Source organism: Gorilla gorilla, chromosome 16 (genome assembly GCF_029281585.2).
Source record: "Gorilla gorilla gorilla isolate KB3781 chromosome 16, NHGRI_mGorGor1-v2.1_pri, whole genome shotgun sequence".
Classification (NCBI taxonomy): domain Eukaryota; kingdom Metazoa; phylum Chordata; class Mammalia; order Primates; family Hominidae; genus Gorilla; species Gorilla gorilla.
The window spans coordinates 74173929-74186652 of NC_073240.2; the positions used below are offsets into that span (position 1 = coordinate 74173929).

The window sequence follows — 12724 nt, forward strand, 5'->3', positions numbered from 1 at the left end:
CTGGAAAAATTACCCAAAACTGTTTCTTCATCTGCTAAATGGGGAGAATCAAAGTACCCACCCCATGGTCTTTGTGAAACTGAAGGAGTTAATGTGTGTAAAGTGCGAAACCAGTGCTTGGCACAGAGCAGACTCAATAAACAGAAGTTCCCCTCACCTCCCACTGTACAGATGGGCAAACTGACGGCCCCAGAGGTGGTGGTGTGTGCTTGAGGCCCTAGGAAAGGGGAGTCTTCCACTTCCGTGTGGTGAGAGGTCAGGCTGGGACTGGCTTTGAGACCAGAGATGGGGAGAGAGGGGGCCTGCTGCGAAGTCCTGGGGTCCTCTTCCCTGAGGACTGGAGAGAGAACGTCCCTAGACCATGCAGTGCACAGCCTGCGGGCCAAGGTGGGTTGCTGGGTGTAAGGTGACCTGGGCATCCTGGCAACATGGAATTAAACTAGACCGCACACGTGTGCGCACATGTGAGTGGCTATCTACATGGCTCTACAGAGCGCTACATAGCTATACATATACACATCTTACATACATATACATATACATATTCATATACAGATCTTGCTACGTTTACAGTAGAAAAAATGCTAGGCCCTCAGGGCCCTGGCCCTTTTCTCCCAAGGTCGCAGGCATCTGAGGCTCCCCAGGGCACACCCCAGGGCAGCCCCTTTCTGGGGGCAGAGTGGAGCTCCAAGTTACAGCTAACGGGCTGATGGCAGCTGTTTCTCTAAATGAACACAATGACACATCTGCTCTAAGAACCGCCAACACTGGCCACTCCCACCCCTGCCCAGCCCCGGAGACCCCATCTGCCTTTCTCTGGCTTTTGCATTTGGGACCTGCCTGCTCCCTCCTCCCTCCCCCTCCCTCCCTCTAGTGCTGAGTATTAAAATAGTCTATAAAAGCAAGTGACCAAAAATCTATAGCTCTAAGAATACCTGGTTATTTTCTGCTGTCTTTTGTTTTTCTGGTGTGTGTGGTTTTTTAAATAATTATTACTGTTATTGGTATATCTCCTAATCACAGTTAAACCTGAAGGAAGAAGGAAGGGAGAGAAAAGAAGAAAGAAGAGGGAAGGAAGGGCCCAGCTCATAGATTGGACGGCAGTTTGGAGCGCACTGGCTCAGGCCTGGCCCCAGGTTCCCTCTGGGGTCCAGCAGTCAGAGGGGGCCCCCCAGAAGAGGTGGCTCTTGCCCCAAACAAAGACAGAGGGGGTGGCAAAGAACCTGAGGATGTCTTCCGAGGCAGAGTGACGTGCTGGCCGGGGATGGCACCATAGGGCCTCCCAGGGGGACCGAGGCCCCCGCTGCTCCCACTGCCCCCGCTGCCACCCCCAGCCCTGGGGAAGAGCGGGAAGGCAGCCATGGACTCCCCTGAGGAGTGCGGGGAGGCTCTGCGGAGAGTCTGCGCCCCGTCCTGAGGCAGGGCTGGCTGAGACGCGGAGATGAGCTTGAGGTCCTGGGTGAGGCGGCCGGGGGTGAGCGGGGGCGTGCCCCGGCGCTGGGGGACCTGGGGTGGTGGGGGGCTGGATGCAGGTGGCAGGAGCAAGGATCCGTGGGAGCCAGAGGCCCGGGGCGGGGCACTCGGGAAGGTTCTTGGGGGGCCTGGGCTGTGGCCAGGGGGGCTGAGACCTCCTCGGGGAGTAAAGCCTACAGGGGAAGCCCCCCCAGAGGCCCCTGCCACAAGGGACGGCGGCTCAGGCTGCCGTGGGGGTGTCTCTGGCGTGCTCAGTGGGCCAGTGGCCAGACCTAGGGACAACTCCCCGGGAGGCTGGCCCAGCTGCCCGGGGCTATATGACGGGGATCTGGATGAGGGTGGGGGTGGCAGGAAGTGCTCCGGGAGTCCCAGGCCTCCCCGGGCCCCGGGTGGCGCGGGAGATGGCTGGGCAGCCTGCGGGGAGCGGGCGCCTGGCTGCAGCGGGGTGAGCAGGGGAGAGTCGGAGGAGGACAGGGAGCCACCCAGCGCCTTGTGGAAGTGGCCAAACCCGGCTATGGTGGTGGCGGCTGCGCCAGCTGATGGTGTGGGAGCCGAGGGGGAGCCACAGGCCCCGGGGGGTGGGGAGGAGCTGGATGAGGGCAGGAGTGGGCTCAGTCCAGCGGGGGCAGAGAATCCAGCCAGCTGTTGGATGTGGAAGGAGGATGAAGACGGCGTGTCCACCTGGGACGGGCTGCTGGCGGGCGAGGCGGAGCCCAGCGCAGAAGGGATCAGGGACTGCAGCCGTTTCAGGTGCCTTGGCGTCTGCCCTGCACCGAGGTTGCCCAGCCCAGATCCTGGGGGAGGGCGGAAGATGGCAGCAGGCAGGCGAGGGTGGTGGGTGAGGGCTATGGCCACAGAAGTGGTGGCGGCGGCAGCCTGCAGTGGTGCCTGGATCAGCGGGGTCCAGATGAGGGGCGTGGGGGTTGGGGTGGCAGAGGCAGCAGCCTGGACGCGGTGCGCGCAGTGGGCCATCTCCCGGTCATGCTGCACAATCTGCTGGATGATCTCATTCTCCTGGTAGTTGAAGACGCCGGAGTTGAGGTCGTGCTGGACTTTGTGGAGGAGGATGGAGTTCTTCTTGCCTGGGCCACAGAACAAGAGCAGGCACTCAGGGCAGAGCGGGGAAGGAGATCAGGTGCAGACCTGGCTTAGGCATAAAGGAGCCCTGCCCTCCTCCCCCAACACCCCCCACCTGCCCCGCCTGTGGCCCCTCCCCCTCACCAATGCGGTCCAGGCGGTCCAGCGCCACGGTCTCGAAGGCCCTTCGCATCATGGGGTACTCCTCCAGCACCTCATTGAAGTTGTCCACGCTCAGCGAGTAGAGGCGGCAGTAGGTGTCGGCCCTCACGCTGGCTGTGCGCCGGCCCCGGGTCAGCAGGCAGATCTCTGCCAGAGCATCAGGACTCAGGATGAGGCATGCACAGCCCACCTAGGCCAGGGGGACTGCCCACCCTGAGCTTGGCCCTGACTGCCTGGCACAGAAGCCTTGACAGGCTCACAAGGCCCTGCCCCCAGACTGTGGCCACACTGGATGCCTCTTCCCCACCAAATGGGGGCTGGACAGACTTTCCCATCTTTGGGACATACCCTCTGCTCTGGACTGAATGTGTTCCCCCAAAATTTATATGTTGAACCCCTAATCCCAGCATGATGGTATTTGGAGGTGGGGCCTAGGGAGGTGATTAGATCACGAGGGTGGAGCCCTCGTGGATGGAATTAGTGCCCTTTTAGGAGGAGGCCGGGGAGCTGGCTCATCCTCCTTCTGCCACATGAGGACACAGCGAGAAGTCAGCAGTGCAGCCCAGAAGAGGGCCCTCACCAGCCCCGACCATGCTGGCCCCCTCAGCTCAGATGGCCAGCCTCCAGAACCATGACACATACATTCCTGCAGTTTACAAGCCAACCAGTCTGCGGCACTTTTGTTACAAGAACCCAGACTGACTAAGACACCCCTACCCTGGGCTCACAGACACCTCCCTCCAGGCTGTGGCCATGAACGGTGCTCACTGCCTCTGTCCCCTCGGTATCTCCCCAGCCCAGCCCCTGGGAGCAGCTGCCCTGTGCCCCAGGGCCCAGGGCTGCCTCACCTCCAAAGTAGGAGCCGTCGGCCAGCTTGGTCTCCTTGTTGCCCTTGGTGAGCACGCTGACCACGCCATGCTGGATGAAGTACATCTTCTTGCCGATGGTGCCTTCCCGGATGATGTAGTCCCCAGGCTGGAAGACCTCGAAACGCAGCTTGGTCAGCATGGACGTCACGAAGTTGGGGTCCGCATTGGCAAACAGTGGCATGGAGGCCACCAGCTTCCGGCAGTTAAAGTTGATGATCTCCTGCAGGACAGGGTGGATTGGGACACGGGAAGGAGGAGGTGAGGGGAGCTGGCTGCCAGGAAGGCCTGGCTCCCCTCCCCGCCGGGCCGCCGCACAGCTCACCTCCCGCAGGGGCTCGCTCAGCTCGCCCAGGATGCTCTCCTCGTCGAACATCTTGCCCTGGTAGCGGTGCTCGTAGTAGTCGTGGATGCGCTGCCGGGTGTCGGGCGGGAGCTTGTGAAAGGACATGTACTGCTCCACCTGCTTATACTGAGGCCGGGAGAAGGGGGCGTCAGCAGCCAGCCCCACCACCTCGGCAGGCACCACATCCGGGCACCCACCCCGGGGGATTTCCTGGCTAAACTTGGTTCCTTGAGATCTGAGGTCTACAGTGTGGAAATGACCTCACTGTGCTCAAAACAACTGCCCGGGCTCCCAGCTGCTTGGCATGGAGGAGGGGCCCCCACCAGCATCTGCTCCTCACTGTGTTCAATACTAAGGAGGTGGGTGAGGGCGGCAGGGAATGTCCAAAGCCCAGTGACAGGACATCAACTGTATCTCCAGGAAGGTCGATCACGTTTCCTTGGAATGTTACACTGGGGACAGGGAGGCCTCATCGACTCTGCGGGGAAAGAAGCTGTTTCCTCCCAGCAGTGACAACTGGCACAGTCAGGAGGCAAGGGTGTGATGGATCAGAACGCTCAGAGGCAGAAGCAAGGATGCCTGGCTGCTCGATGCTATGAATCCAAACGTGGCCTCAGCTGAGACCCCGGGTCATTTCGTTGAGAGCAACTAATTTGAGGGGACCTTCAAATAGAGGCTCGGGTACAAAAGATTTGTGAGCCTCAGACCCTGGGGCTCAAACAAATAAGAAACGATCCTGCCCGCCCTCACTGAGAGGAGTGGACATTGCTCCCACCATCCTAGATTGTGGATGGACAGTGGGATTCCCAAGAGCAGGACGAGGGATGGGAGGTATTGATTAGGCAACAACACAGATTCCTCCTGGATGGGAAGTAGAGGAAGTCCCTACCACCCCAGCAGCAATCAGAAACGGGGCAGCCTGTTTGCATCTATGTGTGCTCCAAAGAGGTGGGAACGCACAACTGCTGCACAGAAACATCCACGGGCAAATAAGGGCTGAGAAATGACATTTCCTAAACTTCTTCCAGCCACCCTGGCCTCTGACTGCTCCAAGTTATGCAAAGTCCCAGGGGACAGTGACTTCCTGGCTGGTTACAGGGGCGGAGGCAGCCGGAATACCTGGAGCTGTGTTTTAGAGAGTCCCTCCCCTGACCCCCAGAGAACAGGTAGGGGTAGGGAGGCACAGTCTGGACATGGGGCAGGAGTTAAAAGGTTGAAGTGGTCCAGGTGAGAGACAGACGTGGGGATGGAGGGGAGGGAAGACATTTAAGATAAATTTATTGGGCAGACTTAGATATTAGCCAAAGGATAAACATTTTAGTCTCAAATGAAAAGCCACAGATGCCTTGACTCTGGCCCTAAAATAAACTCTGATGCATTTTCTTTTCTTTTTTTCTTTTTATTTATTTATTTATTTTTTACACAGGGTCTCGTTTTGTCGCCTAGACTGGAGTGCAGTGATGTGAACACAGCTCACTGCAGCCTCAACCTCCTGGGCTCAAGCGTTTCTCCCATCTCAGCCTCCTAAACAGCTGGCACTATAGGCACATGCCACCATGCCTGGCTAATTTTTGTATTTTTAGTACAGACAGGGTTTTGCCATGTTGCCCAGGCTGCTCTTGAACTCCTGGGCTCAAGAAATCAGCTCGCCTCAGCCTCTCAAAGTGCTGGGATTGCAGGCATGAGCCATCATGCCCAGCCTCCCAGACACTTTTTCTTTTTCTTTTTTTTTGAGATGGAGTCTCCCTCTGTTGCCCAGGCTGGGGTGCAGTGGTGCAATCTTGGCTCACTGCAACCTCCGCCTCCTAGGTTCAAGTGATTCTCCTGCCTCAGCCTCCCTGAGTAGCTGGGACTACAAGTGTGCACCACCACGCCCAGCTAATTTTTTTTTACTTTTAGTAGGGATGAAGTTTCACCATGTTGGCCAGGCTAGTCATGGACTCTTGACCTCAGGTGATCTGCCCGCCTTGGCCTCCCAAAGTGCTGGGATTACAGGCATGAGCCACAGCGCCCGGCCCCAGATGCTTTTTCTAAACTAATCCCTGATCTTGACCCCAGACTAAACCCTAGCCTTGATCACACACTGAGCCCTGACCCCACTCACATGCTGAGCCCCACCCCAGTCACAGGCTGGGCCCTGGTGCTGGCTCCAGAACGATCCCTCATCTGGGCCTGGACTAAGCCCTGACCTTTGTAGCTTGATGCCTTCTCTACCTCCCTAGGAGGTAGAGAAGGGTCCTCTAACCTAGGACCCTGTGTTCTAGCCAGGCTAATTTCTCTGCCACCACCCCTATGCTCATCCTCATCCTGATGCCTGGCCTAGAATTCTCTTCCACCGTCTCCTTCCTCTGCTTCCCCACGGTGAGCTCTCCTTGCCTCCCAGCTCTGTAGGCTCTCCTGAGCTCTCTTCTTGGCATCATGGGACCCGGACCTCCACACCTGGGTGGCCCCCACCTGTCAGTCACCCCACCAAAGGACAGTGCCTGGGACAGGCAGGCAGGCAATGAATCCACAAATGCTGACCCTACTGTGTGCCAGGCATGGGGCATAAAACAGAAAACGACATACTGGGTCCTCCTCTCATGGAGCCGTGGCCTGGAGAGGGAAGGTGGATTTGTTAAACAGATGGCTGCCTATGGTTAATTACATCATCACCAGAGTGCCGAGTGTGGTGAAGGAGGAGAGGGTGCCATGGGGACACATGACAGGTGAGGGGCTGGCCAGGTCATAGACGGCTTCTCCAAGTGGTGAGGCTGGACGTGGAGAAGGTGTCAGGTGGACAGCGGGGAGGAGAGTTGAGGGTGAAAGCCCGTGTCTGGGCCCCATGGCAGGAGCAGGCATGGGGAGAGAAGTCTGGCCAGGCTGAAATAAAGGGTGCAAGGCCCAGGGCAGGAGCTGAGCACGAGGGCAGAGCCCTGGTTATGCTCCTCAAATGCCAGGCTGGGAAAACATGCTGAGGAGTTAATCTACATCTTCAGAGCAACGTGAAGTCCCTGAAGAGTTTCAAGCAGAGGATGAGGCTGACGTGTTTTAGATGCCGCTCCAACTGCTGTGTGAGGCGTGCAGTGGAAGGTGCCAGGGCAAAACCTGCTTAGCTGATAAACACAGGGGAGCTTACTTGCAACCCCCACAGCCTGATGCCCAGTACCACCCCCGCCCTGCAGATGAGGAAACGGGGCCTCACGCTGTGGAGGCACAGGCCCACGCTCAAACAGAACTCGGCAGCAGAGAAGCTGGGGTAGGACCCAGGTGGCCTGACTCCAGGCCACAGGACTCATTCTCCGTGGTGAGGGGGCTGCTGTTGAGACCCCAGGGAGAGATGAAGCTGGGCACAGGGGAAGGTGGTTGGGATGCAGAGAAGGAGCTGTGGCTTTGAGGTAGGCATTGATGACAGAGAGAGGTCAGGGATGGCTCCTAGTCTCTGGCCTGGGCATCTGGGAAGAGCAGAGGCTTGGAGTAGAGACAACAGGGCAGCCTTCTCATTACAGACATGAGGGGCATGGGGTGTCCAGAGAGGGATGAAATAAACCACCTGGAGCTGAGAGATGAGGTGGGGCTGCTGATGCTGTGCAGGCCCCACTGTGCAAAGATGGGCACAGAGCCTGTGGGCCTGGGTGGTGAAACCACAGCACCGGGGCCCCAGACGGAGGGTCAGGGGCGAGGCCCGGGCCACTGGGGACTCCAGTGGCAGTGACTGGGAAGAGAAGCCAGCAAAGGGGGGCAGGGGGACTGGCCAGAGGGGCAGGAGGAACACCGCAAGAGGGCGGTCCTGGAGAACAAGTGAGCAGCCAGGAAGGGCGTGGTGACTGTCAAATGCCTACTGGAGCAGCACGGAGGGCACAGGGCCTCAGCCAGGAGCCACAGGCCCCAGTGACACTGGAGACGGGGAAGGTGGGCACAGATAAAAAGACATGTGGAGGGGCCAGGCCAGGGAGCTGAAACTCTTCTCACCTCAGAGGTGTCCCCCTCCTCCTGTTCTTCCCTCACACTGGGAGTTCCGATCCTGTGGGGTGGGAGCAGGGGGCGGTTCCTGCTGGGGGCCCACTGGCTGGTGGCCTGTGCTCCCTCTTGGGAGGGACCAGTGTGCGGGTCCTCCCTGGGTAGACCTACCTTTTCCTGGTACTGGCGCCGGGAGGAGTCCAGGGACTGGATGAGGGCAGTGGCGTGGCCAATGAACATGGCGTAGCAGGTGGCACCCACGATCATGCTGAGCATGGTGAGCCACACGTCGGACATGCCCACGGGCGCCTGCCGCCCGTAGCCGATGCACAGCATGTGGCTCATGGCCTTGAAGAGCGCGTAGGAGTACTGCTTCCCCCAGGAGTTGTTCTGTGGACAGACGGATGGGTGGGGACAGTGGATGAGAGGGAAGGCCCTTCTCACTAGCAAGAAAAGGCCCTGCCACCACCTCACCTCAACCTAACTTTCTCAGTGGCTGGGCCCAGGGCTCCCTAACCTTGCTGTTGGCTGAAAGCCTTGGGTGAGAAGCAGCCTGTGCTGCCAGCGAGTCCTCCTCTTGCGCCTTCCTCTTGCAATGGGGGCAGAGATCAGACTGGAAGCCCCAGTAAAGGTATGGGAGCCAGCGTGGCCCAGCCCCCATGGGGCAGCTTGGAGCCTCCTGGCTGGGTAGCAAAGGCCCCGGGCTGAGCCACTGTGCTGTCCTTCCCTTGCTAAAACAGCTCCACCCCCCAACCCCCTAAACAGCTGCCAAGTGAAGCCCATTTCCCCACTGACCTCAATTATAAAACCAGATATGCTTCCCTTGGGGGGACAAGCTCTGGCGGACTGAGCCGAAAAACACTGTCCTCATTTTGGATGAGCAAAAGTTAAAGCTGTGAGCTAACGGGCCTCCTGCATGAACCCTGCCCGCCTCTGCTAGGGCTGCGGCCACCAGTTCTCCTCCCACTACCCCCAAGGCAGACTCTCTGGAACACACAAGGCGTGGGGACAGGAGGAGGGAAGCTCTTGGCTATTTTTGTCTACAAAGCCAGTCGGTGTCTCAAGGAAGGCTCAGCGTGGGAACACTGGGATCGGAAGGGCCATCTCTTGAATTTAGTGCATGTGTGGGCCTGCCACCCTCACATAGAGAGGACACTGCCCCAGATGAGAGCCCGTTGAACCTGACGAATGCCAGCACTGGCCACCTCCCTGGTGTCTTTCTGCTCACAGGGCAGATGCATGAGCCACAGTGCAGAAACCTACCCAGGCCCACAGAGCACCTGCCAGAGGCCCAGCCCCCAGGGGAAGGCGCGGGAGCCCGTGAGCTTCGAGCCATATTCAAGGTCAGCCAGACTGCCTTGAACAGAGCTGAGCTGGCTCCTTGGGTCTGATGGCTCAGTCTAGACTGGAGTGGGGACCAGGAGGGCTCATCCCCAGGGGTGGAAGAGACCTGGGTTCCCAGCCTTGGGGAACAGGGGTAGGCCCCCAGCAGCCTTTACTGCTGAGCCTCTGGGAACAGGGAATTCAATCCATATGGCTGATTCATTTACACTTAGCTCATCAAAAGGCTGTTTTGTAAAGGCCTGTTTGATGCTGAAAGATGCCTCAGGGTCTCTTTCACCTCTTTCAAAGCCAATTTTTCCTCCCCTGGGGCCCTGGGAATTTGCCTTCAGACCAAACCAAACTGACTGGGAGGAAGCCTGGGAGAGGCAGGGGTTCACCAGAGACACAGAAAGGCTCACAGATCCAGGGTGTCTTCTGTCCTGCCTGGAGCCCACCTCATCCACAGGGGGACTGGAAACTCTGCCCTATGGCTTCCAAGGCCCCAAGTTCAACTTCTCTCACCCACCCTGACCCACTTGCAAGGTTGGAGGGATAGGGTGGGGTCAGGCTTCATCCTGCCTGCCCTCCCTATCGGGACTCCACCTCGGATCAGGGTATGTTGGGGGGTGGGGGCAGCCCAGCTCTGCTGTTGGAGTAGAAAGTGACCACATATGACCTGGGAGTCTGCGTGGGCTGCAAATAGTACCCTTGAAGGCGTCTGTTTTCTTGGGCTCAGCTTTTTGTTTTTTATTTTTATTTATTTATTCATTTTGAGACAGGATCTTGCTCTGTCACCCAGGCTGAAGTACAAGCGAGCTCAAGGGATCCTCCTGTATAGCCAGGACACATGTGCTTGCCACCACACCCAGCTAATTTTTTAAAAATAAATTTTATTTATTTGTTGAAGTCAGGGGTCTCCCTATGCTGCTCAGGCTGGTTTACAATTCCTGGGCTGAAGGGAACCCCCTGCCTCGGCCTCCTAAAGCACTGGGATTACCGGTATGAGCCACTGTACCCAGCCTCAGGCTCAGCTTTTAAGGACTTGGCTTCTAAGGGGCAGAGGCAGGAGGCCAGGAGCTGCCAGCCCAGCATTGCCACGGCTGGGGGAGGCCGCCCAGGTCTTAGTCTCCCTGGGTAAAATCAAGATGAAATACTGAGGCTCCCAGTTGCAATGGAGGCTGTGAGAAGATGGAGGTACCAGCTCCCAACCCAGAGCTGTGAATGGATTCCTGGACTGGCAGCAAGCGATTGGGCCTGTACTGGGTAGAGCTATGTGCCCCCTCAGCGCCAGGCAGCACTCAGGGTCCTACATGCTGGAACTCAGAAGTTCCAAGTCCACATCTCGCCACCCTACCTCTGGAGAGCCCGCCTATGGCCCAGAGAGAGGACCGGGCTGGGCGCACTCACCACCATGTTGTTGATGGACACCCAGCAGTCGTCAGGGAAGTCCTGTAGCATGGGTACCAGGAACTGCAAGCAGCCGTCCCAGTGGCAGAGCAGGAGCATCATGCCGATGAGGTTCACGATGCGCACCACGGCGCTGGCCAGGTCGTAGGTCATGTGGAAGATCTGCCAGCAGAGGAGGAGAAATTGGCTGGGATAGGTGAGTGGCCAGGAGGGCCAGCGGCCACTTTCCCTGCCCTGGAGCTGCTGGTGGGCACTGCTCTGCCTGGACTCTGCAGGGCGCCCACTCAGTGCAAATCCAGGCTGGGGGTGGGATGGGAAGGCGTCAGTCTAGGTCTTGGAAGAGGAAGACTGTAGGCTGCGGGATCCCAGAGGGACATCTCCTGGCATCTGTACAGATGGGGGGTCTTCCTGAAAGGTCTAGCCATCCAGGACATGTGGAAGGACACCTGGAGCCCCATGCAGCCCAGAAGTGGGCAGAGAAGCCACTTTCTCAGCTTGCCTGGGGTGTGAGGATACCAGGGAGAAAAGCCTGCCAGCCTGATGCTCCTCAGGGAACCAAAAGTCTACAGACATACCAGGGGCATGTTTCCCTAAATCTATCACTAAATTCTCAAGACTCACACAGGGTAGCCACGGAACTGCAGAGGAAGCGGCACAGGCTCACAGGCCCCAAGTTCAGGCAGACCTTGATCCCAAGCCCAGGTCCTACCCAGTTCCTAGCTGTGTAACCTTGAACCTCTCTGATCATGTTTTCTCATCTGGAAAATGGTGATAAAAATTCTTATCTGAGTGGGCTGTCAAAAGGACTAAATTATACATATAAAGTGCTTAGTAATGGGTAGAGGAGTGTTCAATAAATTACAAACCATTATTAATTGATAAGCTGTTATTAATAATTAATCTTCCTGATTGGTTAATACGTATTTGGGGTAATGTTCTCATTTACAGCACCCTTGACCCCAGCCCACTGCCACCAGCCCCTCTCTACTCCTGCAGCTCGGAGTGGGGGGCTGCAGTGTAGCTGGACAGGGCCAAGGTGGGCATATCCCAGCCCCCCCTCCTCCCAAAGCTGCCATGCTGGGGTCCCCTTGCTGACAGGGCAGTGGGGGATGGAGAGGTGGAGGCAAGTCTAGAGGAAAGTCTCTGGAAGCTCTGGCCTTGCTTCTGTGGCCTGGGAGACTTTGAAGTGGGTCTAGCCACCCAGCCCCCATTCTCATCCCTCCATACTATTCCCAGGCAAAGACACCCCTCTTGGAGGAGGGCTTGGGTCAAATGCCACAGAGACCTAGTTTAAGCCCATTTCAGATGTGGAAACTAGGCCCAAACAGACAGAGCCTAGATATGTCAGCCCCTGTCTACTGGTCTTCCAGCTACAGCCCTGTAGCTAGTGGCAGGCTGTTCTGATACTAGTGACCGAAGATGAATACTTTTTGTCCACAGCTCATCACCTGCAGTCACCCCCACCTGTGGCCCCCATCAAGGGCATGACCCTGAAGGTTCCAGCTACAAAGCTGGGAATCTTTCCAGGATGAAGTGGACAGCGAAAGGTTCATGGGGTCTGGTAGCTTAAGCTTGCCCCATCATTTCCCTGTGGCCCTGGTGACAGAGGGGACAATAGTGCCACACCTGACTGTGGACATGAAATTCCACAGCCATCCTCTATTTAAACTCACAAAAATCCTTTGCTGAAGATATTGTTCATCTGTTTTATACCAAGGCTCAGAGAAGTACAGGAACTTGCCCAAGATCACGGTGGCAGTGGAAAGGCCAGATGTTGTAGCCAGGTCTGCCTGATTCTGAGGCCTGTAGCCACCATATTAGATTGTCAGATTGACCTAGTGAGGAAAGGGTAGCTCTCAGCAGTTCCATTTTGTGGATAAAACAACTCAAACCCAAAGTGGCTGAATGAGGTGCCCAGATTCACACAGCAAGCTGGGTCCAAGGCCAGGCGGGACTTGCCAGCTTCTCGCCTCCCCAGCCCCTGCACACAGTGTGATGGTGTAGACGGTGCTGTGTGCCCTGCAGCCCAGTACCACTGGGGCACAGACCAGCTCTGGGGCTGTCAGCGTTTGAGCTCCTGGCTAAGCTGACACTGCTCAGCATCTGCCATGGCCTGGAAGGAATGGTGGGC

At 57.5% G+C, this 12724-nt stretch overlaps 1 protein-coding gene across 1 annotated transcript in view; it reads right to left on the bottom strand.

Moving 5' to 3' along the window:
* Positions 1–459: 459 nt before the first annotated feature.
* Positions 460–12724, bottom strand: part of HCN4 (hyperpolarization activated cyclic nucleotide gated potassium channel 4) — a 47082-nt gene continuing 34817 nt past the window's right edge. The window contains exons 3-8 of the mRNA XM_031002042.3: positions 10594–10755; positions 8035–8253; positions 3904–4050; positions 3561–3801; positions 2695–2859; positions 460–2555 (exon numbers count right to left, since the gene is read on the bottom strand). Coding sequence (XP_030857902.3) covers positions 1087–2555; positions 2695–2859; positions 3561–3801; positions 3904–4050; positions 8035–8253; positions 10594–10755 — 2403 coding nt within the window. The 3' untranslated portion in view covers positions 460–1086. The remainder of the gene's footprint in view (positions 2556–2694; positions 2860–3560; positions 3802–3903; positions 4051–8034; positions 8254–10593; positions 10756–12724) is intronic.